Source organism: Elephas maximus, chromosome 1 (genome assembly GCF_024166365.1).
Source record: "Elephas maximus indicus isolate mEleMax1 chromosome 1, mEleMax1 primary haplotype, whole genome shotgun sequence".
Lineage (NCBI taxonomy): Eukaryota > Metazoa > Chordata > Mammalia > Proboscidea > Elephantidae > Elephas > Elephas maximus.
In genome coordinates this window covers 111,617,273-111,643,462 of record NC_064819.1, presented here as the reverse complement: position 1 = coordinate 111,643,462, position 26,190 = coordinate 111,617,273, and the positions used below count along the sequence as shown (strand labels likewise).

Here is a 26,190-nt window from a genome sequence, read left to right as displayed (position 1 = left end):
CTGGAGATATAGACAGGGAAATTCGTACTAGAATGTGGAGTACCCAATTAAAGTCAAATATACCAGACCAACCTCGTCAGGGAGGCTTTAAATGTTGTCTGTGTTCTATAACAATGCTGTCCATAGAATTAAAATGCAAGCCAAAAGATTTTAGAAATTTTAAACTTCTAGTAGTCACATTTTTTAAGAAGTGAAATAGTAGAGGGAAAATTCAATTTAATAATATATTTTATTTAACTCAATGTCCAAAATAGTATCACTGCAATGTATAATCAATATGAAATGTTATTAATGATATTTTACATGATCTTTTGTACTAAGCCTTCAAAATCTGATTAGTACTTTATATTCATTGCACATCTCCATTTGGATGCTGTAACCTGATCTGTATTTTGATTTCATAAAAGTACAACTTAAAAAATAGATCTGCAGCCACAGTTTTCATTATTTTATGCTTTCTTTAATTAGTTATGTGAGATGAAATTAATTCATCTCAGGGTTTTTCCCACTGAGCTGTTCCGATGCCCTGACTATTCATCTTAGGCAGACGTATCATAGGGAAAATGCCCACAAAATAGCTGGAAAGCAGAAAATCCATTTTGTTCACTTCTTTACTTGGTCTATGTGATAGTGAATATTTCTTTTTTTATAGATTGACTAAAATGCATATAATGAGAATTTTTGAGATTTGTTGTTACTTTTTTTTTGCATTGCATATTGGGGAAGTGTCAGAAGATACAGTGCGAATCTGATGACAAAATGCAAGTAGCTGACATTGGTCCCCTCCTGATAATTCTTGTAGGTCCCTGGGTGGTATAAGCGGTTTGTACCAGACTATTAACCTAAGTGTTAAAAAGCAAAGATGTCTCTTTAAGGACTAAGGTGCACTTGACCCAAGCCATGGTGTTTTCAATTGCCTCATGTGCATGTGGAAGCTGGACAATGAATAAGGAAGAAAGAAGAATTGACACCTTTGAATTGTGGTGTTGGTGAAGAATATTGAATATATCATGGATGCCAAAAGAACAAACAAATCTGTCTTGGAAGAAGTACAACCAGAATGCTCATTAGAAGCAAGATGGTGAGACTTCATCTCACATACTTTGGACATGTCATCAGGAGGGACCAGTCCCTGGAGAAGGACATCATGCTTGATAAAGTAGAGGGTCCGCGAAAAAGAGGAAGACCTTCCACAAGATAGATTGACACAGTGGCTACAACACTGGGATTAAACATAACAATGATTGTGAGGATGGCGCAGGACTGGTCAGTGTTCATTCTATTGTATATAGGGTTGCTATAAGTTGCAATTGACTTGACAGCACCTAACAACAACACTAACCTAAAGGTTGGTATCTTGAAACCACCCCATTGCACCACAGAAGACGGGTCTGACAATCTGCTTCTGAAAGATCATGGCCTTGAAAAAGCCCGTGAAGTAAAGTTCCACTCTGTAACACATGGGGTAGTCAGTCATGCACTTGAATTGACTAGATGGCAGCGGGTTTGGTCTTGGTTTTGGCAATTCTTGTGGACAGCAGGCATTAGCATGGAGGCAACACCCATATGAGAACACCCAGGCCAGACTTCCAGATCAACTGACAGGTCAGACCTGCTGAAGAAGTGGCTGGGTAACAGCCTACAAGTAAAATCACATAAAGGCAACACACTCCTAACAACCTCTAGTGTGGTGCCAGGGAAAATCCCTTGCCAGAAAAAACAGGTTCGAGTCCCTTGGACTGCTTCAAAACTGTTTCAGCTGCTCACACTCTCCTCCCCTTGTGATTACGGGGCCTGGCAGGCCCTTGACTTTTCTTATTCTTTTTATTAGTGCTTTGACTTGAGGAAGGAAGAGACTGCTCCAGTTCTGTTTTCTTGGTGTCCCAGTCTTCATCCCGCTGATCTAGCGGCAGCCCGTTCTGCTGAGCGATGTGGCGGTGGTCCCTGCACTCAGCCTCTGCCCTAGAAAAGGGAGAAAAGAGGGATTTCTTAACATGTGGGGCAAAAGAGCCTCTCCTTGGCTTTGGAATTTGCCTCTCTTCCTACCTTCTGAACACTGAGTGGATAATTCAGCAGCCCATAGGGAAGGAAGAAGGCCAAGTTAGAGCATTGCTAAGTGCACACTCAGGGAGGTCTCAGATTCTAAGTGGAGAACAATGGGAGTGACCTAGTGAAATGTTAATAGAAGCAAAGACAGTGAGGTGCTTTGCTAATTCTTAAAAATTAGTGCTCACATCTGTAGAGCAACCAACATATTATTGGGGTGGCTATTTCCTTAATTTATTTTTTCCTAATTATAAAAGTGATGCATGTTCATTGTATAAAATTTAGAAGTATATAAACATGTAAGAAAATAAAAATTACTGATCATCACATAGTTGTGTATTGATGGAGTATATAAAGAATAGATATTTATTTATAGATGGATTATTGTTGTTGTTGTGTACCAATCAGGTCAGACACTATATGACAGAGTAGAACTGCCCCATAGGGTTTTCTAGGTTGTATTTTTTTAATCCTTATGGGAGCAGATCACCAGGTATTTTCTCCTGCTGAGTGGCTGGTGGGTTCATATTGTCAACCTGTTACTGTAAATTGCGGGTTCGAGTCACCTGCTGCAAAGCCAGTACTGAGACAGGAAGAGGTAAGCAGTAAGAAGGCTTTATTGAATACTGGTATTCAAGAGACAGAGGGGGTTAAATTTCTCCCAAATTCTGACTGCCCTAAAGGGTTGATGGGAGCATTTTATATGGGAAAGATCAGGGTTACCTAATGTTTTGAGCACTTAGTCCACAGATGGTCTTATACATCACAAAACAACTACAAAAACTCTTTATTAAACTAAAGATAAACATGTCAGGCACCTGGACTCTAATCAGTATATTTATAACAGGCTGAAAAACTCTCATAAGAATCTCTCAGCTAGTGGGGCTGTTTTGCCAAGTCCACTGTGGCTGAGATAGGGAGCAAGAAAGAAAGGCTTCCTGTTGGTTTGCAGACTGAAGGCCATTTCTCAAGAGAACAAAGAAAGAAGAAGAGAAACCAAGGCCACAGGAGCTGAGATAGCTCCGCACCCCTTTGGAAAAGACCGTGCAGCTGGTGCAATTAAAAAATGTTGAGAGATTACTTAGAGCATCACTATGGCGTTAGTCATGTCAAGCTCTCAATCACCTATTTTGAATAGGGGAAAACGTGTTGTAAGGCATTAGGGTGTTTGTTATGTTTAAGAGCGGAACAGGCTGCTCAGCTATATTTTGAACAAAGCCTGCACCATTTTCCAAGGACTAGAGATTAATCACAGCTTATACAGCTATACTAAAACAAATGAGAAAATATATTCTCCCTAATATTAAAACACTAAAGAAAATGCATTTTTGCTACTTAGCAGCTGAGTGCTTACCATTGAGCTACGAGGGCTTCTTATAGACAACAGATGCATGGACGGATGGACGGACGGACGGACGGACGGATGGACGGACGGATGGATAGATCAATCATCATATGCTCATGGACAATGGGAAGCACACATACGTACAATTTTGTGTGTGAGTGACTTGCCTAAAGACATCGATGAAAGCCACTATGCAGAGATACAATTTGGATTCTTATGAGAACGAATGGAATTTGAGAGTTGGAATTTGAGAGTTAGGGGATGGAACAGACAAACCAAAAACCAAACCTGCTCCCATCGAATCAATTCCAACTCATGGCAACCCCATGTGTTACAGAGTAGAATTTTTCCATAGGGTTTTCTTGGCTGTGATCTTTATGGAAGCAGTTTGCCAGGCCTTTCTTCTGCAAAGCAGCTGGGTGGGTTTGAACTTATAACCTTTAGGTTAGCAGCCTATCACAAACTGCTTGTGTCACCCAGGCTCTTCACAGCAGGCAAAGCAAACAGTATTTTAAGTAGAAAGTATTATGAAAAGCAGAGTTCATTTGGAGGACAGAAAGCCTGCCTGTGGCTCACCTAATACCACTCCCCTCCAACAAACTGGAAATGACCTTTCAGCCCTCAGGCTGCCCTGCTCTTTTGACCCTTATCACTTTCCTTTTTGTATTAGGGACATTGATAAGTTATCCTTTGTCCCAGGCTGGGAACTTCTTTTTTTTTCCACTTTTTTTGGTGAAATTATACACAGCAAACAGATACCAATTCAGGAATTCCTACCTGTACAATTCAGTTACATTGATTACATTCTTCAAGTTGTGCAGCCTTTCTCAATATCGTTTTCTAAATTACTCCACCACCCTTAAGATAAGCTTACTGCTCCCTAAGCTTCTCAACTAACCTTTCCAACTGCTACTGCCAATTTGATCCCGTATAGATAATTCATTAAAATAGCACAATGATCAAGGCAGAATTTACTAATTAAGCTAAACTATTTGGTTTTTTTTTGGGGGGGGCGGGGTTTAAAGATGACTTCAGGGCATAGTTTCAGTTTAAGGTTTAAGGATTATCTCAAGGCAATAGTTTGGGGGCATGGGAAGGGGAGGTTTGGAGCCTCATGGCTCCAGAAAGTCTGAGTTCCATGAGAATTTTGAAATTCTCTTCTACCTTTTTCCCTAGACAGGGAATTTCTTCATGTTCAGCTCTGTACCTGATTTACCTTTATGTCTTTTCCAGTATCTAGCTCAATGCCTACACAGCAGGGCTCAAAAAATATTTGTTGAATGAGTAATTTACTACTTAGGAAGGTTGGATCAAAGTTGAATTGGTCTAATGATCTCTAGGATCTTCAGAAAATTATCAAATATTGTGTAATTAAAATTCTCTTATATCCTCTCTTTTCTACCACTGTCTTCATCATCCTAGCCCAAGAGTTAACCTACTCACAACATGAATCCTTAGGAAATTCTTTAAGTGACTTCCTTGCCCATAGTCTAAATAGCTCCAACCCTACCTACATAGCAACTCTGTTGCCACTGTCTCTACAAACCAAGTAACTTTGCCAAAGGATCTGTTTCATCTTGCCAATCCACTGATGAGTTCGTGCTCATCGGCTTGCCCGTCTCACTATGGTCGCCCATCCATTCCCTATCTGCCACTTCTCCCCAGCGTGAATGCTCCACTCAGCCAAACCATGCTCATCCCTCCACCGGCCCTCCTCCTTCACACACGTACACACAACCTATGCACATTTGCAGCTGGACACCTTCATCCCAATTCCAACCATCTCCCTACTTCCTCCATTAGTTAGGTCTTAGCTGTCTTTCAGAAATCCCTGCGTGGCACAAATGCTTAAGCAGTCAGCTACTAACAGCAAAGGTTGATGGTTTGAACCCACCCAGAGGCTCCTTGGAAGAAACCCAGAGCAGCCTCGGAAGAAATGCCCAGCAAAATGCTTTCCAAAGGTTACAGCTTTGAAAACCCTATGAAGCAATTCTCCTCTGCAACACATGGGGTCACTATGAGTTGAACTTGATGGAAACTGCTTTGGTTATTTTTTTGTTATTTATTTACTTTTATTTATTTATTTTTTAGCTCACTGTCAAGGTTCAGATTAATTTTCCCTTAATTTAGGAGTCCATCTCCAAACCTTCTGTCAGAAGGGAAATTCTTAGTGGGAGATGCTGCTAAGAAGAAATGACTTTCACATGATGTGCTTTATATTTGCTTTTTTTGTTTGTTTGTTTTAATCTTCTTGGCTCCATCTTCTCATTTTTCCTGGCAATAGCACTCCCTGCTTTTTGGGGAAACCAGTTCTCCTCCACTGAGTTATGCTGGGGTCATATATCATAGTCATGTACCCACTGGCCACAAGGCTGAGGATGTGATTACACAGAGGAAGTTACTAGAAGAGAACCAAAGACAGAACCCAAAGGACTTTCAGCATCTAAAAGGAAGGCAAGAATAGGAGCTTAGAAAAAATGAGAAGAAATGGTCAGAGAGATATAAGGAGAACTAGAAGAGAGGCACCTGAGAGAGCAAGGGTGAAGACTTTCAGGAATGTCAAATGCTAAATAAAGTGGAGGTGAGATATGGAATGAGAAGCCAACGATTTAGTAACCAGGAGCTCACTGGTAACTTTAGTGAGAGCTGATTCAGAACAATGATGGGGAAAGAAGTTGCAGAGCGGGAGGGAGGTGAGGAGGTAGAGACAATTATTTACATTAACTCTCAAGTAGCTTAGATGTGTAGGGAAAAAGAAGCTAGGGATACCTCAGGGCAGAGGAAGGACTTTTTTCATTGCTGTTTAATAAGAATTATTTGAACGTGTTCATAAACCCACCCAAAAAACAGAGGGAAGGAATAGAAACAAAATACAGGAGAGAACGTGAAGGATGCAACAAAGAACAAAGGAAGGTAATCTTGTAGAAGGCATAAAGGATTGGGTCCAGGGTCCATGTGAAAAGATGACACTTTTCACAGAGGAAGGGACAGGAAGGCAAAAGGAGTAGAGATACAAATGCATATAAAGTCTGTTGGTGTAGGAGGTCGAAAATTTGTACCCAGTGGCTTCAATTTTCTCTTTACACGGAAGTGTTACCAGAGAATGGCCTCGGTTCTTGTCTTTGGTGTAGGAAAGAATTCAAACACTGAGACAAGTAGTGCCAAGCAAGCAGAGGAATAGTAGTAAAAGTACACTTGACTAGGAAGCATCAAGCAGGCTACTCAGGTAGAGAAAGAATCTGAGTGCCCCGAAAGTCATTTTCTTAGGGTTTTATACCCTTCTTGCCCTTTATCTCTCTGTTAGCATTTAATGTCCAGGATAGGACCCCCTGTGGAGACTATTTCCTTGGCTGAAGGTTTAGTTACCAAGTTAAGGACCTTATCAAGTTAGGGACTTTATCAAGTGCAGGACTTTATCAAATTAAGGACCCCTGTAAAGATCATTTCCTTGGCTTAAAGTTTAACTATGTAGGGACCATCTTATAGAGGAATGTCACCACCCCCTGTCTCTTCCTTTGTAGGGACTGTATTATTGAGGAATGTCACCACCCCCTACCTCTTCCTCTTCCTAAGTGCAAGCTCTCCCCCTCCCCCTTACAGAAGGTATTCTTCTGAGAGACATGACTGAAGTGTGCTGGAGACTTGAAACTGTCAGTGAGGAAGTAGGAGAGGAAGCAATAGCCATGCTGCTCTGATGGCTCAGCTGAAGTTGGAAATCTTGGAACTTCTGGTGGTACCCATCTACTTATTTGTAGTATTTTCTCTAGCAGGGCAAGCATAGGAGTGGAGAAGATAGAAGATTGACCCAAGGTTGGGAATTTTGGGGTACATGCTACAAAAGGTTAGAAAGTTAAGAATAGTAGGAAGAGGGGGTGGAGCCAAGATGGCGGAATAGACAGACGCGTCCGTTGAGCCCTCTTTACAACAAAGACCCCAAAAAACAAGTGAAATGAGTATATTTGTGACAAGCTGGGAGCCCTGAGCATCACAGGCAAGCTTAGACAACAAACTGAGGGGTAGGGGGAGGAAGAGGCCACTCAGAAGTGGAGATGAGTTACCAGACCTGAATCGCAGGGAGCCCTCAGGCACCATTCTCGGGGCGGTAGCCGCAGGCTGGTCCTGGCGTTCTGCTGCAGTTTCCTCAGGGAGAAGCAGCCAGCCACACAGCCCACTCACACCTCCAGAACCTGAGCAGAAGGGCACTCTCGGCAAAAGCTAAGTACTTGCGTATATTTTACCGTACCCCACCACCACCCCAACCCAGCTTCAGCGGCTGAATTCCTAGGCCTGAGCTAGACCCTGATGGGCACCTGGAGCCGTCCTCCCAGCCTTGGGGAAGGAAAAAATTTCCAACTAGGGGCAAAAGATAATTTGCTAGCTCCATTAACTGGGGGAGCTCAGGACAGAAGCGGCTCCTGTCCAGGCATAAACCGTCTGTGGACCTTGAGCACCTTTCCCTTCTGCATGGACCTGTGTGGACCTATTTCGGGAGAATAGGCCCTTGTTGGCAAACTCCAACCATTTCAGCGGTGCGGTGGAGAGGTGGGTGTTTGACGTTTGACATTGCTTTGCCTATTAAACAAGGTCCTCACCTACCCACAACAGGGACCTAAGGACTGGTGGCTCCACTTGGGTCGCCCACCCACCCGCAAAAGGGGCCCAGGAATAACTGGTACCTCCCGGTCCTTACAACAAAATCTTTGGGTGCCCATGATCCCTCTGCAGAGCCCACCCACCAGCACGCTCTAGGGAACAGAGACGCATTTTCCTCAGAGACACTTGGGGGTCCGTTCTCAGCCCCCTGCCTTGTTCAGAGCATGACCCCCTGCTGCAATCAGATACCGGTATATACGCCAATCACCCCTGCCCCTCTAAGACTGTAGGACAGAGCCTGCACCACACACTTGATATCAGCTACCTAGAAACCTGAGCTGAATTCATACAAGAAAACTGAATGGACTCCTAGACTGATATACCTGATAACAGCTCTAGCCAGCTGGGGACAGGACACCAGAGTTCCAAAGGCGAAAATAATCAAGCTAGCTCACTCAAGCAACCCATAGGAGTATACCAAAACAAAACAAAGCAAGCAGCTACAACACAGTAAGCAAGCATAAACTAATACAATAACTTATAGATGGCTTGGAGACAACAGTCAATATCAAGTCACATAAAGAAACAGGCCATGATCACCTCAACAGGCTCTCAAAACAAAGAATCCAGGGATCTTTTAGATGAAAGTGCATTCCTGGAATTACCAGATGTAGACTACAAAAGTTTCATATACAGAACCCTTCAAGACATCAGGAAGGAAATGAGGCAATATGCAGAACAAGCCAAAGAACACACAGATAAAGCAACTGAAGAACTCAGAAAGACTATTCAGGAACATAATGAAAAGTTTAATAAGCTGGAAAAATCCATAGACAGACAGCAATCAGAAATTCAGAAGATTAACAATAAAATTACAGAATTAGATAACTAAATAGAAAGTCAGAGGAGCAGAATTGAGCAAGTAGTAGCTAGAATTTCTGAACTCGAAGATAAATCACTTGGCACTAATATATTTGAAGAAAAATCAGATAAAAGAATTAAAAAAAATGAAGAAACCTTAAGAATCATGTGAGACTCTATCAAGAGAAATAATCTACGAGTGATTGGAGTACCAGAACAGGGAGGGATAACAGAAAATACAGAGAAAATTGTTGAGGATTTGTTGGCAGAAAACTTCCCTGATATTGTGAAAGATGAGAAGATATCTATCCGAAATGCTCATCGAACTCCACATAAGGTAGTCACCAAGACATATTATAATCAAGCTTGCCAAAACCAAAGATAAGGAGACAATTATAATAGCAGCGAGGGATAAAAGAAAAGCCACCTACAAGGGAAAGCCAATAAGAATAAGCTCGTACCACTCGGCAGAAACCATGCAGGCAAGAAGGCAATGGGATGACATATTTTAAAAATTGAAGGAAAAAAATTGCCTGCCAAGAATCATATATCCATCAAAACTGTCTCTTAAATATGAAGGTGAAATTAAGACATTTCCAGATAAACACAAGTTGAGGGAATTCGTAAAAACCAAACCAAAACTACAAGAAATACTACAGGGAGTTCTTTGGGTAGAAAATCAATAACATCAGGTATCTACCCAAGACTAGAACACTGGGCAGAGCACCAGAAGTCAACCCACACAGGGAAATCAAAAAACAAAAAACAAAGCAAGATTAAAAAAAAAAAAGCCCAACACAGGGTAACAGCGATGTTGTTATATAAAAGAAGACAACATTAAAATAATAAAGAGGGACTAAGAATTGTAATCATACACCTTCCATAAGGAGAGGAAGATACAGTGATACAAAGAAATAAAAGTTAGTTATAAATTTAGAAAAATAAGGGTAAGTAATAAGGTAACCACAAAGGAGATAAACTATCCTACTCATCAAAATAAAATACAAGGGAAAAATACAGACTCAGCAGAAACAAAATCAACAACAACAAATATGAGGAAAGGATAATATATAAAGAAAATCTACTCAGCACATAAAATCAAGTGGGTAAAAGAAGCTGTCAACACACAAAAAAAGACATCAAAATGATAGCACTAAATTCATACCTATCCATAATTACCCTGAATGTAAATGGACTAAATGCACCAATAAAAAGACAGAGAGTGGCACAATGGATTAAAAAACCAGATCCATCTATATGCTGCCTACAAGAGACACACCTTAGACTTAGAGACACAAACAAACTAAAACTAAAAGGACGGAAAAAAATATATATGAAGCAAACAACAATCAAAAAAAGCAGGAGCGGCAATATTAATTTCTGACAAAATAGACTTCAAAGTTAAATCCATCAGAAAGGATAGGAAGGACACTATATAATGATTAAAGGGACAATACACCAAGAAGATATAACCATATTAAATATTTATGCACCCAATGACAGGGCTGCAAGATACATACAACAAACTCTATCAGCATTGAAAAGTGAGATAGACAGCTCCACAATAATAGTAGAAGACTTCAACACACCACTTTCGGTGAAGGACAGGACACCCAGAAAGAAGCTCAATAAAGACACGGAAGATCTAAATGCCACAATCAACCAATTTGACCTCGTAGACATATACAGAACACCCCACCTAACAGCAACCAAGTATACTTTCTTTTCTAGTGCACATGGAACAGTCTCTAGAATAGACCACATATTAGGTCATAAAGCAAGCCTTAGCAGAATCCAAAACATTGAAATATTACAAAGCATCTTCTCTGACCATAAGGCCATAAAAGTAGAAATCAATAACAGGAAAAGCAGGGAAAAGAAATCACACACTTGGAAACTTAACAATACCCTGCTCAAAAAAGACTGGATTATAGAGGACATTAAGGATGGAATAAAGAAATTCAGAGAATCCAATGAGAATGAAAACACTTCCTATTAGAACCTTTAGGACACAGCAAAAGCGGTGCTCAGAGGCCAATTTATATCAATAAATGCACACATACAAAAAGAAGAAAGGGCCAAAATCAAAGAACTGTCCCTACAACTTGAACAAACAGAAAGAGAGCAACAAAAGAAACCCCCACAGGCACCAGAAGAAAACAAATAATAAAAATTAGAACTGAACTAAATGAAATAGAAAACAGAAAAACAACTGAAGAATTAACAAGACCAAAAGCTGTTTTTTTAAAAAACTCAACAAAATTGATAAACCCTTGGCCAAACTGACAAAAGAAAAACAGGAGAGGAAGCAAATAACTCGAATAAGAAATGAGATGGGCGATATTACAACAGACCCAACTGAAATTAAAAGAATCATATCAGATTACTATGAAAAACTATACTCAAACAAATTTGAAAACCTAGAAGAAATGGATGAATTCCTAGAAACACACTACTTACCTTAACTAACACAAACAGAGGTAGAACAACTAAATAGACCCATAACAAAAGAAGAGATTGAAAAGGTAATCAAAAAACTACCAACAAAAAAAACCCTGGTCCGGATGGCTTCACTGCAGAGTTCTACCAAACTTTTGGAGAAGAGTTAACACCACTACTACTAAAGGTATTTCAGAGCATAGAAAAGAATGGAATACTACCAAATTCATTCTATGAAGCCACCATATCCCTGATACCAAAACCAGGTAAAGACACCACAAGAAAAGAAAATTATAGACCTATATCCCTCATGAATGTAGATGCAGAAATCCTCAACAAAATCCTAGCCAATAGAATTCAATGACATATCAAAAAAATAATTCACCATGACCAAGTGGGATTCATACCAGGCATGAAGGGATGGTTCAACATTAGAAAAACAATTAATGTAATCCACCACATAAATAAAATAAAAGACAAGAATCACATGATTTTATTGATTGATGCAGAAAAGGCATTTGACAAAGTTCAACACTCATTCATGATAAAAACTCTCAGCAAAATAAGAATAGAAGGAAAATTTCTCAACATAATAAAGGGCATTTATACAAAGCCAACAGCCAACATCACCCTAAATGGAGAGAGCCTGAAAACATTCCCACTGAGATCAGGAACGAGACAAGGATGCCCTTTATCACCACTCTTATTCAACATTGTGCTGGAAGTCCTAGCCAGAGCAATTAGGCTAGATAAAGAAATAAAGGGCATCCAGATTGGCAAGGAAGAAGTAAAAATATCTCTATTTGCAGATGACATGATCTTATACACAGAAAACCCTAAGGAATCCTCCAGAAAACTACTGAAACTAGTAGAAGAGTTCAGCAGAGTATCAGGATAAAATATAAGCATGCAAAAATCAGTGGGATTCCTCTACACCAACAAAAAGAACATCGAAGAGGAAATCACCAAATCAATGCCATTTACAGTAGGCCCCAAGAAGATAAAATACTTAGGAATAAATCTTACCAGAGATGTAAAAGACTTATACAAAGAAAACTACAGTACACTTCTGCAAGAAATCAAAAGAGACTTACATAAGTGGAAGAACATACCTTGCTCATGCATAGGAAGACTTAACATTATAAAAATGTCTATTCTACCAAAAGCGATCTGTACATTTAATGCAATTCCGATCCAAATCCCAATGACATTCTTCAATGACATGGAGAAACAAATCACCAATTTCACATGGAAGGGAAAGAGGCCCCGGATAAATAAGGTATTACTGAAAAAGAAGAACAAAGTAGGAGGCCTTACTTTACCTGATTTTAGAACCTATTATACCGCCACAGTAGTCAAAACAGCCTGGTACTAGTACAACAACAGATACATGGACCAATGGAACAGAACTGAGAATCCAGACATAAATCCATCCACATATGAGCGGCTGGTATTTGACAAAGGCCCCAAAACAGTTAAATGGGGAAAAGGCAGTCTTTTCAACAAATGGTGCTGGCATAACTGGATATCCATCTGCAAAAAAATGAAACAAGACCCATACCTCACTCCATGCATAAAAACTAACTCAAAATGGATCAAAGACCTAAATATAAAATCTAAAACGATAAAGATCATGGAAGAAAAAATAGGGACAACATTAGGAGCCCTAATACATGGCATAAACAGTATAGAAAACACTATAAAGAATGTAGAAGAAAAACTAGATAACTGGGAGCTCCTAAAAATCAAGCACTTACGCTCATCCAAAGACTTCACCAAAAGAGTGAAAAGACTGCCTACAGACTGGGAAAAAGTTTTTAGCTATGACATTTCTGATCAGTGCCTGATCTCTAAAATCTACATAATACTGCAAAACTCACCTGCAAAAAGACAAATAACCCAATTAAAAAATGGGCGAAAGATATGAATAGACACTTCACTAAAGAAGACATTCAGGTAAAGGTAGCTAACAGATATATGAGGAAATGTTCACGAGCATTAGCCATTAGAGAAATGCAGATCAAAACTACAATGAGATTTCATCTCACTCCAACAAGGCTGGCATTAGTCCAAAAAACACAAAATAATAAATGTTGGAGAGGCTGTAGAGAGACTGGAACACTTATACACTGCTGGTGGGAATGTCAAATGGTACAACCACTTTGGAAATCGATTTGGTGTTTCCTTAAAAAGCTAGAAATAGAACTACCATACAATCCAGTAATCCCACTCCTTGTAATATATCCTAGAGAAATAAGAGCCTTTACACGAATAGATATATGCACACCCATGTTTATTGCAGCAGTGTTTACAATGGCAAAAACATGGAAGCAACCAAGGTGCCCATCGACGGATGAATGGATAAATAAATTGTGGTATATTCACACAATGGAATACTACGCATTGATTAAGAACAATGAGGAATCTGTGAAACATTTCATAACATGGAGGAACCTGGAAGGCATTACGCTGAGTGAAATCAGTCAGTTGCAAAAGGACAAATATTGTATAAGACCACTATTATACGAACTTGAGAAATAGTTTAAACTGAGAAGAAAACATTCTTTTGTGGTTATGAGAGGGGGCAGGGAGGGAGGGTGAGAGAGGAGTATTCACTAATTAGATAGTAGATAAGAACTACTTTAGATGAAGGGAAAGGAAGCACACAGTACAGGGGAGGTCAGCACAACTGGACTAAACCAAAAGCAAAGAAGTTTCCTGAATAAACAATGCTTTGAAGACCAGCGTAGCAAGGGCAGGGGTCTGGGGACCATGGTTTCAGGGGACATCTAAGTCAACTGGCATAATAAAATCTATTAATAAAACATTCTGCATCCCACTTTGAAGAGTGGCGTCTGGGGTCTTAAATACTAGCAAGGAGCCATCTAAGATGCGTCAATTGGTCTGAACCCACCTGGATCAAAGGAGAATGAAGAACACTAAGGACACAAGGCAATTACGAGCCCAAGAGACAGAAAGGGCCACATGAACCAGCGACTACATCATCCTGAGACCAGAAGAACTAGATGGTGCCTGGCTACAACTGATGACTGCCCTGACGGGGAACATAACAGAGAACCCCTGAGGGAGCAGGAGAGCAGTGGGATGCAGACCCCAAATTCTCATAAGACCAGACTTAATGGTCTGACTGAGACTGGAAGGACCCCGGTGGTCATGGCCCCCAGACCTTCTCTTGCCCCAGGACAGGAACCATTCCCGAACCCAGCTCTTCAGACATGGATTGGACTGGACAATGGGTTGGAGGGGGATGCTGGTGAGGAGTGAGCTTCTTGGATCAGGTGGACACTTGAGACTATGTTGGCATCTCCTGCCTGGAGGGGAGATGAGAGGGTGGAGGGGGTTAGAAGCTGACGAAAAGAGAGATGGAGGGAGAAAGCAGACTGTCTTATTAGGGGGAGAGTAATTGGGAGTGTGTAGCAAGTTATATATGGGTTTTTGTGTGGGAGACTGACTTGATTTGTAAACTTTCACTTAAAACACAATAAAAATTATTTAAAAAAAAAAAAAAAAGAATAGTAGGAAGAAAGTGGAGGAAGCAGTGCCTCATGGTGTCCAGGCAGCAGGGGGAAATCTTCAAGCAGGCGATAGACTGGGACGAAAAGAAAAACTGAAAGAAGAGCCCTCTTGATACATTCAGAGACCTGTGCGGTGATTCAGGAACTGACAAAATAAAGAAAGAGTGTTATGGTTACATAATGGTATGTTAGAGTTTAAGAGGTCAGAGAACAATGTTTGCTGGCGCTGAGGCCCACAGTGGGTGAAGGTCATTGAATGCAGGACCCTCTCTTAAAAGTGATGTCTCACATTGGATGTACCTGAAATCATAATCAAGGTGATTTGGGGAGCAGAGAGGCAGATACTCCCAACGTGAGGCATCGCCTTTAAGAGAGAGTCCTTGCGTTACTTCTACAGACAGCTGATGTCATCATAAGCAAAGATTTGACTAGTTTAACTTTCTGAAAATCACCTTGTTTTCAAGTTCTTACGAGGATATTTCACTGTCACCTCCAATGCATTGCCTCTAATGTTTACTATTTGTCTGCCTGTGTAACTTTTTTTGGTTTCCAAGCAATGCTGCCCTCACTTGGTTACTCTTTCTTACATGAATCATTTATTGACCTATCCAGATTATAAACTCCCAGATTCTGTTTCCATCCCTCCTAGAGGTGTAACTGTTCTGTACATAACTGGTGCTTAATTCTGTTTGAATGGCTGGCTAGGTGCATAAATGAACAAATGCTACAACAGCTCTCATCTCTGGCGTGTGTGTGTGTGTCTATAGATGAACAGAAGTTTTAAAAGATGGGAGAGTCTTTTTGATGGTAGCTTAATTCACTGCTGCACTTTAAAGATGAAGAAACTGAGAATCAGGAAGGAGTCTTGCCCAAGGTCAAGCAGCTAGATGGAGCTTTTCAAGATCTGAAGAAGGTCCATAAATCTTGGACCATGTCCCGTCCTCAAACTTCGTGTCCCACCTCCTTTATCTGAGGTAATTTTGTATAATCTAAAATAGTGGATCAATATAGTTTCTCCCCAAACTAGTCATTTTGGTGAAAAGTTCATCAAAACAACTGAAAACAGCAATCACCTACCTGAATTTGCTACAGGGTGTTGAACCGATTTGTCCCGGTTCAAACTCCTGCTGAGAATTTGCATTTTCACCCCAGATACACTGAATCAGAATCTACAGTTTAACAAGATCCCCAGGTGATTCTAATGTATAATAAATTTTGAGAACCACTGTTTGTTCTACTGTGTTTCTCAGAATTGGTCCCTACCCAGCAGCACTAGCATTGCCTGGGAGCTTGGTAGAAATGTGCAGACCATTTCAAATCCCTGATTTGTGCATTTCGTTTTCACAGCTCTCAACCTTGGTCACAGGCTCCTGTTCCTCTGCCCTTTCTAAATTGGAGAAAAATGAGACTTACTTCTCCAGGAATGCCACACACGTTTTCTGCCCGTAGATCTGTGCAATCCTCTTGGGCGTGTCTCCAAAGAAGTCGGGGGCGTCAATGGCGGCGTGCAAGGCATGCAGAGCTTTGAGCACATTCAGGTGGCCGGACTCAGCTGCAAAATGAGCTGGGGTCCAGCCCACATCAGTCACCAGGCAGGGCCTGGCTCCGTATTCTATCAGCAGGTGCAGCACCTCCATTTGCCCTTGCATGTACCAAGAAGAAACAGGATGAGATTAAGGGAAAAAGTCCCTGCCAGCCTGAGGCCAAGGCCAGCCTAGATAATGCAGAAAACAAACAAACAAACAAAAACAAATACGGTGCTGATGAATCTATTCCAACTCATGGCGACCCCATGGGTTACAGAGTGCAACTGCTCCATAGAGCTTTCCTGGCATAATCTTAACGGGAACAGAATTATGGGGCCTTTCTTCTATGGCATCACTGGATGGGTTCCATTCATCAACCTTTAGGTTAGTAGTCAAGTCCAAGCTGTTTGTACCACCCAGGGACCTGGATAACACAGAAGAGGGGAAGAATTTGCCTTTGAGGCCTCTCCAGTTTCCCACCATGCTCTCCTCCCTTCTCCATCTCTTCCTTGCCAGGCGCACTCAGTCCTCCCCTTTCTCCCTCCAAGAACCTTGCCTCCACCTGGAGCCTGAGGGTCTATACGCCTTCCCTGTACTCCTTCCTGGACACTCCCCTCATCTGTTCACTCTCTTGGGCCCTCCTGAGGAATTCTACTTTTTCTCTCAAGTCACAAAATACTAAAAAAACAAACAAAAAAAACAAACCCATTGCCATCCAGTCAATTCCGACTCATAGGACAGAGTAGAACTGCCCCATAGGGTTTCTAAAAGAGTGGCTGGTGCATTTGAACTGCTGACCTTTTGGTTAGCAGCTGAGCTCTTAAACACTATGCCACCAGTGCTCCAACACACTATGGAACAAACAGTAAACATGCTTGGCTGCTAATTGAAAGGATGGAAGATTGAGTCCGCCAAGAGGTGCCTTGGAAGAAAGTCCTGTGATCTACTTCCAAAAAATCAGCCATTGAAAATCCTTTGGATCACAGTTCTACCTGGACATACATGGAGTCACTGTGAGTTATACTCAATGGCAACTGGTTTTTGGTTAAGGCTCATTCTGCTTTCAGCAGTCTCAGTGCCAATTTTAAAAACGAATACTTTTTTATAATGTAAACCCCACTTACATTATAGCACAGGTTAACAGCACAGTCAGGTAGACATGGGTTCAGATCCTGGCAATACCACTTACTAGTTGTGGCACCTCAGACAAGAAACAAGTGCCGGAAGCTCCATTTCCTCATTTGTCGATTAAGGGTATTACCACTTACCTCGATGAATTCTTGTGAAGTTCAAATGAAATCACGAACATAAGGCACACAGCACAGTGGCCAGCACATAGCAAATGCTCACTAGATGATAATGTATAAGACACCATCATTTTGTACGTAGATTTCTGAAGAAATGTCTCTACTGACTTTTCTGCAGTCAGTTTTGCTTCCTGCCAATTCATCCTCCACATAGGAGTCAAAACAAGTTTTTCAAATGTAAAAAAGCAGCAGTTTCTTACTTAGCATTCTTCAACGATGTTCTATTGTCAAAGCCTTTAACAAGCTCAGTGGCTGAGTTTTTCCACTATCCTCTAATTCTACAATCAAGCTATGTTAGGCATGGGGGATACAATGATGAGCAAGACAAAGTCCCTATCCCATAGGATGCTCCATTCCTGTTAGTGGAGGAGAGGGCAGAGGGCTAACAGTTACTGAGAACAGACTACTGATAGGGGCAGTACAGCCATTACCTTAATGAATCCTCACCACAGGACTCCAAGGCAGCATTAAAAACCAAACCTATCGTCATGGAATCGATTCCAACTCATAGTGACCCTGTAGGACAGGGTGGAACTGCCCCACAGGGTTTCCAAGGTTGTAAATCTTTATGGAGGCAGATTGCCACATCTTTCTCCTGCACAGTGGCTGTTGAGTTCTAACTGCCAACTTTCGGTTAGCAGCCCAGCGCTTAATCACTGTGCCACCTGGGTCTCCATTTTATAGATGAGTAAACTAATGCCCAGAGAAGTTAAATAACTTGCTTAAGGTGCTAAAACTAGTAAGTGGTGGTGCCAGGAGTGGAACACAGGCCCATGTGGCTCCAAAGAAATGTTCTTTCCAGACTACCCCCATACCATCTACTGATTGATAACCCCATGAACGGTGGAATCAAGAGATGGATTTTACCTAGGTATTGTCCACTCACCTTTGATGGCAGCCCAGTGAAGTGGGGTCCGGTCATTCCAGTCCACATCCTTGTAGTTTGGGTCACAGAGACCTTTCTTCAAAATCTTTTTCACTAAATTGTAGTCTCCTGCAGCCACAGCTTGGTGGAGCTTTGTCATATCTGACATTTTGGTCAATTCCATGGCAAAAAACAACTGTGGGAGAGGCATGCCCCTTAGTAAATTCTCTACGAACTTTTTTTCTTAGTGATTCCAAAGACTTTTCTGTATCACTGACTTTCTTTCCTGCCTCATGAATTTGCACCCAGGATTGCCTCAGGTATGTGCTCTGCTGAGTGCGTATGTAGATTTTCATTGCCACGGTTAGTGCATACCAGTCTCCAACCCAAAAATTAACCATGGCTCCCCACTGTGTATAGAATTATGTCTAAGCCCTTGAGTTGGCATTTATGACCCTATGCTATCTGGCCTCAAACCACCTTCCAGTGCTATCTCCTGCTCCTACTCCAAAGTGCTAGTAATGTGACTTTGAATTAGTTATGCAATTCTGTGCCTTAGTTTCCTCATCTGTAGAATGGGTATAATCTACCAGGGCTGTTGTGAAGATAAAGTGGCAATTCATATGAAAAGTTTATACTGGATACAGAGCAGGTGCTCCATGGAAATTAAATATTGTTACAAGTGGGGGAGATGGAAAAAATGTGAAGATACAAATAAAGTAGCTAAGAATGGTTATCAATTTTATGCCATAAACCAACAATTTTCAAACTACAGTCTATGGACCCCTGGAGATCTCCGAGTCCCTTTCAGGGAATCCATGGGGTCAAAACCACTTTCATTATAATATCAAGATGTTAGCAGCCTTGTTCATAGTGAGGACAATTGTGCTGATGGTATAAAAGCAATGGTGGGGAAAACTGCTACTGCCCTAGTACAAATCTGGCAGTGACACCAAACTGGACTTGTAGTCACAGTGTTCTTCACCACCACACACTCAGTAAAAAAGATCCAAAATGCAGTTTCAAAGGAATATCCTGAATGAAGCATTAAGAATTATTTTTTAAATTAATTCTTGACCTTTGATTACATGACTTAATAAACATGATTTTTATATGTTATGTAATGAAACATTTGGAAAATCTGCATAACTTGGTGAAATAGCATTTTCCAAATCATGAACAGTTAAAGAGATCCACTCAAGACAGAGCAATGGATTTTAAAGGAACAGAGTACAAAAAGTGCACTGATGTTTCACATTCCACTTTGCCACTAACCTTTAAGAAACTACCACTTGTCCAATTTCAGTGTAGTGTTAAGGCCCCTGGGTACTGCAAGTGATTTGCGATCAGCTGCTAACTTAAAGGTTGTCGGCTCGAAGCCACCCAGCCACTCCATGGTAAAAAGGCCTGGCGATCTGCTTCCGTAAGGATTGCAGCCAAGAAAACCCTATGGAGCAGTTCTTTTCTGTAACACGTGGGGTCTCCAAGAGTCAGAATCAGCTCCACAGCAACGGGGTTTTTTTTGTTTGTTTTTATCAAGGAAAATATCCACAATTATCTGAAAAGGATTTTCAAACGCTCTTTCCTTTTCTGACTTTGCATACGTGTAAAACCAGGTTTTGTTTACATACTTCAACCGGTACAACAGGCTGAATGCAGACTCAGCTATGCGAATCAGCTCTCTTCTATTTAGCCAGATATTATAGAGATTTGGGGGAAGAAAAGTAAAACCATGCCACTCTTCTCCCCTTTTTTTGTTTTGAAAAATACATTTATTTTTCATAAAAATATTATTTATGCTATTGTACAATGGGTTCATTGCTGTCATTTATAGATGAATTAATATTTTCAAACCTTCTCAAATTAAACCTCTAATATAATAAATATTGATAGATATAGACCACGTAAACAAAAGCTCTCTGGGATTCTCAATAATTTTTAAGAGTATAAGGGGTCTTGAGACCAAAAAGTTTAAAAACTACTGATATAAACAAATAAGTGATTTAGAAAAAAGAGAGAGAGAACCACTTTAGATAGGACTATTGAGAATGTCTCTCTGATCTCTCAACATTTAATTTGAGATTTCAAAAAGGAACTGGAGTCAACCAAACACGTTGGGGCCCAACACAGCAGCATTGCCCAGAAACTTGGTAGAAATGCAGATTCTTGGGCCCCACTCTAGACCTACTGAATCAGGAAATCTTTAGTGGGGTCCAGTAATCTGTGTTGTAAAAGCCCTCCAGGTGGCTTGGCTGCTAACAGAAAGATTGGCAGTTTGAACCCACCCAGAGGCTCTGCAGGAGAAAGGTCTGGCGATCTGCTTCTATAAAGATTACAGCCAACAAAACCCTATAGGACAGTTCTACTCTGTCACACAGTGTCTCTATGAGTCGGAATTGACTAATGGCACCCAACGACAACAACAGTCCTCAGCTAGAGAAATTCTCTGAGCAAAGTATGACCAGCTGAGAGGCAGCCTAGCCACCGGATGGGCAGTGTCACTCTCTACCCCAGAGACACCCAGATTTCAACATGCCCTCTTTCCTCCTAGAGAGCCCTGCCATCTCAAGTTGGCAGCTGTCCAGAGGAGAGGCAACTTGCTGCACTGAGATTTCACCACTTGGTGCCCAGCAGTTGCCAATGGCAGTCTTTAATGTGTAGGTGGTGACCAGCAGTGCCCTGGGCAGCAGTGAGGAGCAGGAAGGCAAATGCTGAGAGTGGAGGCAGGAGTAGGGGTAGAAGAAGACACCTTGGTTTGGCCTCCAAGGCTCACAATTCTAGCCCATATGAGGGGTACCTTCAGCACAAAAAGAGGGGCTGAGCAGATTTGGCATGTGGGCCATAGTCCACCAACCTCTTGTGCATTCAGATCACCTGGGGATTTTGTTAAAATGCAGATACTGATTCACTAGGCCTGGTGTGGGGCCTAAGATCCTGCATTTGTAATAAGTTCTCAGAGCAGCTACTAGTTCATAGACTGTACTTTACATAGCAATATCTCTCTGGCTGCAAGGTAGAGCATGGATTGTCAAGGAGCAAGGTTGGAGGACTGCAATTAGATAGAGATAGTAAGGACACAGCAGTTCTCGACTAGGGTGCTACATGAGAATCATACATAGGTTTCAATAAAATAGATGAATGTGTCTCAGCCCAGACAACGCGAATCAGTGTCCAGAGTGTGCTGGACAAGGATTATGCCTTTTTTGCATGACCTAGATGTTCATGGATTGGATCATGTCACCCAAAATGGTACACTGAACTTCTAACCCCTGTACCTATGAATGTGACCCTGTTTGGAAATAGGGTTTTCATTTGTTACGCTAATGAGGTCATACTGAAGTAGAGTGGGTCCTAAAACAAATCTGTTTTGAGTGGTCTCTTATGAAAAGGAAAATAAACATGGAGAGACACACAGACACACAGTTACTATAAGGTGAATGAGACAAAGAAGGACCTTTTCTTCTAGAGCCAACACCCCGAATTCAGACACTTAGTCTCCAGGACTATGAAATAATAAATTCCCACTCCTTAAAGTCTCCCTTTTGTGGTTCTATTTTTATGACAGCACTAGCAAACGAAGGCATAGGTTTTTAATGCATTTTATGTTAGGTAACAGAGAAGATGGCATGGACTGCATTTTTTGTTTGTTTTAGTAGAAAACACTTACACTAGAGTATTTGATCAATAATAAAATGGTAAACAAAAATACTAGAGTGTTTGTAATCTGCAGATATCACAAAAAATATCCTTTTAAGAATCAGTCTGGAATCCTTTTCACTTGCCTTTCACACAAGACTTTGACCAGGTTTACACTTAGACCAGTCCTAATAAATAATAAATAAATAAATAAATATTATTTATGCTATTGTAGAATGGGTTTATTGCTGTTATTTATAGATTAATTAATAAATATTTTCAAGCTTTCTCAAATTAAACCTTTAATACAATAAATATTGATAGATATAGACCACGTAAACAAAAGCTCGCTGGGGCTCTCAATAATTTTTAAGAGTATAAGGGGTCTTGAGACCAAAGAGTTTAAAGACTTTTTGATTTCATGCCAAGGAGATTTCATAACTTCCCACAGATGAGTTGCAATTCAAGTAGAAGCATTAAATGGACAGCTAAATTATTTGCAGAAAAATTGACAAGCTGATCCTAAAAATTTATGTGAAGGTGCAAGAGATGCAGAATAGTCATAACAATTTTGAAAAAGTACAGGGTTGGAAGACTCACACTTCTCAATTTCAAAACTCACTAAAAAGCTACAGTAACCAAGACATTGTGGTGATTTTAAAACACACTACAAAGTTATGTTAATCAGGACTGTGTGGTACTGGCATATGAATAGACATATAGAACAATGGAATAAAATCGAGAGTTCAGAAATGAACCCTTATATTTATGGTTAAATAATTTTTGACTAGTGTGCTAGAATGATTCAATTGGGGAAGAATTTTTTTTTTCAAAAAATTGCTTAGACAACTGGATATCCACATGCAAAAGAATGAAGTTGGTCCCCTATCCCACACCATACACAAAAATTAACTCAAAGTGAATCACATAACTAAATGGAAGTTCCCAAACTACAGAACTCTTACAAGAAAACATAGGAGTAAATCTTTATGACCTTGGGTTAAGCGATGATTTCTTAGATACCAAAAGCACAAGCAACAACAACAACAAAAAAACATAAATTGGACTTCATCAAAATTAAAAACTCTTGTGCTGTAAATGATACCAAAAAGAAATTGAAAAAGACAATGTCTTAGTTACCTAGCACGGCTACAACAGAAATCCCACAACTGGTTTAACAAACAGAAATTTATTTCCTCACAGTTTCAGAGGCTAAAAGTCTGAATTCAGGAAGTCCTTATCTCTTTGAGCTTCTGCTCCTGGGTGATCTTCATGTGACTTGGCATCAATCTTCCCCATCTCTGCTGCTTTTGCTTGCTTCTTTAATCTCTTTTATATCTCAAAAGAGATTGACTCAAGACACACCCTACACTAGTAACAAAATAATCCCATTCCCAAATGGAATTATAACCACAGGCATAGAGGTTAGAATTTACAACACATATTTTGGGGGGACACAATTCAATCCACGACAGACGACCTACAGAATGGGAGAAAATATTTGCAAATCATATATCTCATAATGGACTTGTACCTAGAATATATAAAGAACTCTCACAACTCAACAATAAAAAGACAACCAAATTAAAAAATGGACAAAGGATATAAGTAGGTATTTCTCCAAAGAGATATAAATGACCAAAAATCACATAAAAGGATGATCAATATCATTAGTCATTAAGGAAATGCAAATCACAACCACAATGAGACACACTTCACAACCACTAAAATAACTACAATAAAAAAAGACAAACAATAATAAGTATTGGTAAGGATATGCAGAAATTGGAACTCTCGTACACTCCTGGTATGAATGTAAAAAGGCATAGCCTCTTTGGAAAACAGTTTTGAAGTTCTTCAAAAGGTTAAACAGAATTATCCTATGGCCCAGCAATTCCATTCCTAGATATATATCCAAGAGACAGGAAGACATGCACACAAAAACTTGTATAGAAGTGTTCATAGCAGCATTATTCATAATAGTAAAAAAAAAAGGGAAAAACCAAAATCTCCAATGGGTGAATAGATAAATAAAATATGAGCTAGCCATACAATGGAATATTATTTGGTAATAAAAGGGAAAGAAGTACATGATACTTGTATAATTCCATTTATATGAAATGTCCAGAATAGGCAAATCTATAGAGCCAGTAGGAGTTCCGGGTGGTACAGATGGTGAAGCACTCGGCTGGAGGTTGGAGTCCACCCAGAAGTGCATCAGAAGAAAGTTTGGTGACCTACTTCTGAAAAATCAGCCGCTGAAAACCCTATGCAGCACAGTTCTACTCTGACAGACATGGGGTCGCCATGAGTTGGAATCAACTAGCAGCAACTGGTTTATAGATACAGAGCGTAGATTATTGGTTGTCTAGGGCTGGGGTTGGCATGGGCTTGGGGAATGACTGCTAATGAATACAGAATTTCTTTTGGGGGTGATGGAGTGTTCTAAAATTAGGTTGTGAGAAATTATGATTCACAACTCTGAATATACTAAAAACCAATGAACAATACACTTTAAATGGATCAATTTTATGGCACACAAATTATATCTTAATAAAGCTGTTTAAAATATAAATGAGAGTATTAATTAAATTATAACCAAAATTATTTGCAGAAAATATATACAATTCACCAGCCTATCAATGACTACCGAAATGTAGCAAGCTTTTCTTCACATGAATCCTTGTAAATTTAAGTGCTTGAATTCCTGACTTTCTGGCAGAGATGTGTCAATTTACAAATTAGCCAGCAACTACAAGGTGTAATAAATATGAGTGATCCAAAATAACTATAGTAAACATCTGAAGACAAGGGTTATATAAAAATACTTACTCTCTGGTTTGAAATCCCAGGAACTCTGTGCTGGCAGACAGTCTGAGCTGCCTGGATTCTTGTTGGGTTGACACTATGGGAACTGACCCCGCCTTCCTCATGAAAGCCTCCAATCTAGTCAGCCTCATTAGCTGTCAGCTGGGGTGAGGATTGCTCTTCTCTACAGGGCACTGCAATTCTTCAGTGCTCCAGTCTGCTTCTGTAGTTCAAGTGTGGTCCTTAACAGGTTCTTTCAAGTAGCATTTGATCAGAAAGAAATGAAAATTAAAAAACAAAAAACAGCGAACCATTGCTAGCCTACACAATACTGTGAAGCAGTTAAGATGTTTAGTAACCACTTGCACGTAGGAAATGTTTGTCCTGTGTGGAGTGGTGGACACAGCATGGACTCACCACATTCATAACTGGCTGTGAGATCTTGGCAAGGTCCTTAATTTCACTGAGCCTCTATTTTTTCACAAGACAATGAAGTTTTAATGCCTTTCTCTTAGGGCTCTTCAGGTGATTAGCTGAAATAATTTATAAGGCACCTGGCACAAGGTAAATGCTAGAAAAACAGCTAAAAACTAGGAACACCAACAAAAAAACTTCAGTTGCTTTCTCCTTGCCTCTTCTTTTGGCTTCTTTGTTCTAGGCATCTACTGTCGTTATGGTGATGCAGATCAAAAATACTTCTCTCTCTCTTTTTTCCTCCTTCCCTTCCTCTCCCTCCCATTCTTCTCATATATATTCACTGAATACCTTATATCTGGCAGACACTGCACTGAGCCCTATGGACAACAAGACAGTCATAGCCCCCGTCCTCTTGGAAATTAAAGTTCAGAGAAAAAGATAGTAAGTAAGAAAACAAGCAAATGTGTAAGTGTGAAATTACAACTTGTGTAAGTGGCATGAACAAGCTACATAAAATGCGGAGAATAATGGGAAAGGAGAGTGATCATGAACATTTGCACTGAGACTTGAAATATGACAAGAGGCCAGGTATCTGAAGAGCTGGGGAAGGTATTCCAGGCAGAGGAAGGGAAACGGCTTGACTCGTGCAAGGAATAAAAAGGAGGAGGATACTGGTCTATGGAGTGAGGTGCAAGCAGAACAAGATGAGTTTGCGATAAGCAAAAGCCAGATCATCCAAGGTTTTTCGGGACATCATAAGAAGGCTGGATGTTATTCCAAGTATAAGGAGAAGTCATTGAAATGTTTTAAA

The 26,190-nt window shown here is 40.4% G+C and overlaps 1 protein-coding gene across 1 annotated transcript; it reads right to left on the bottom strand.

Annotated features, from left to right (window-relative positions):
* Window positions 1–254: 254 nt before the first annotated feature.
* Window positions 255–25,037, bottom strand: ANKRD66 (ankyrin repeat domain 66). Its single transcript, XM_049875355.1, has 4 exons — window positions 24,987–25,037; window positions 18,540–18,714; window positions 16,234–16,462; window positions 255–1,962 (listed from the first exon to the last, which is right to left on the bottom strand). Exons 2-4 carry the CDS (start codon window positions 18,700–18,702, stop codon window positions 1,764–1,766), a joined length of 591 nt encoding a protein of 196 aa, XP_049731312.1. The 5' UTR covers window positions 18,703–18,714; window positions 24,987–25,037; the 3' UTR covers window positions 255–1,763.
* Window positions 25,038–26,190: the final 1,153 nt, after the last annotated feature.

Bases quoted from the DNA above. Each gene is read 5' to 3' on its own strand.
- ANKRD66 (XM_049875355.1), bottom strand. From the start codon at position 18,702: ATGGAATTGACCAAAATGTCAGATATGACAAAGCTCCACCAAGCTGTG. The intron at 16,463-18,539 runs GTGAGTGGACAA...GGTACATGCAAG, and splicing joins TCACTGGGCTGCCATCAAAG to GGCAAATGGAGGTGCTGCAC. The intron at 1,963-16,233 runs GTAAGTCTCATT...TCCCTTTTCTAG, and splicing joins TGTGTGGCATTCCTGGAGAA to GGCAGAGGCTGAGTGCAGGG.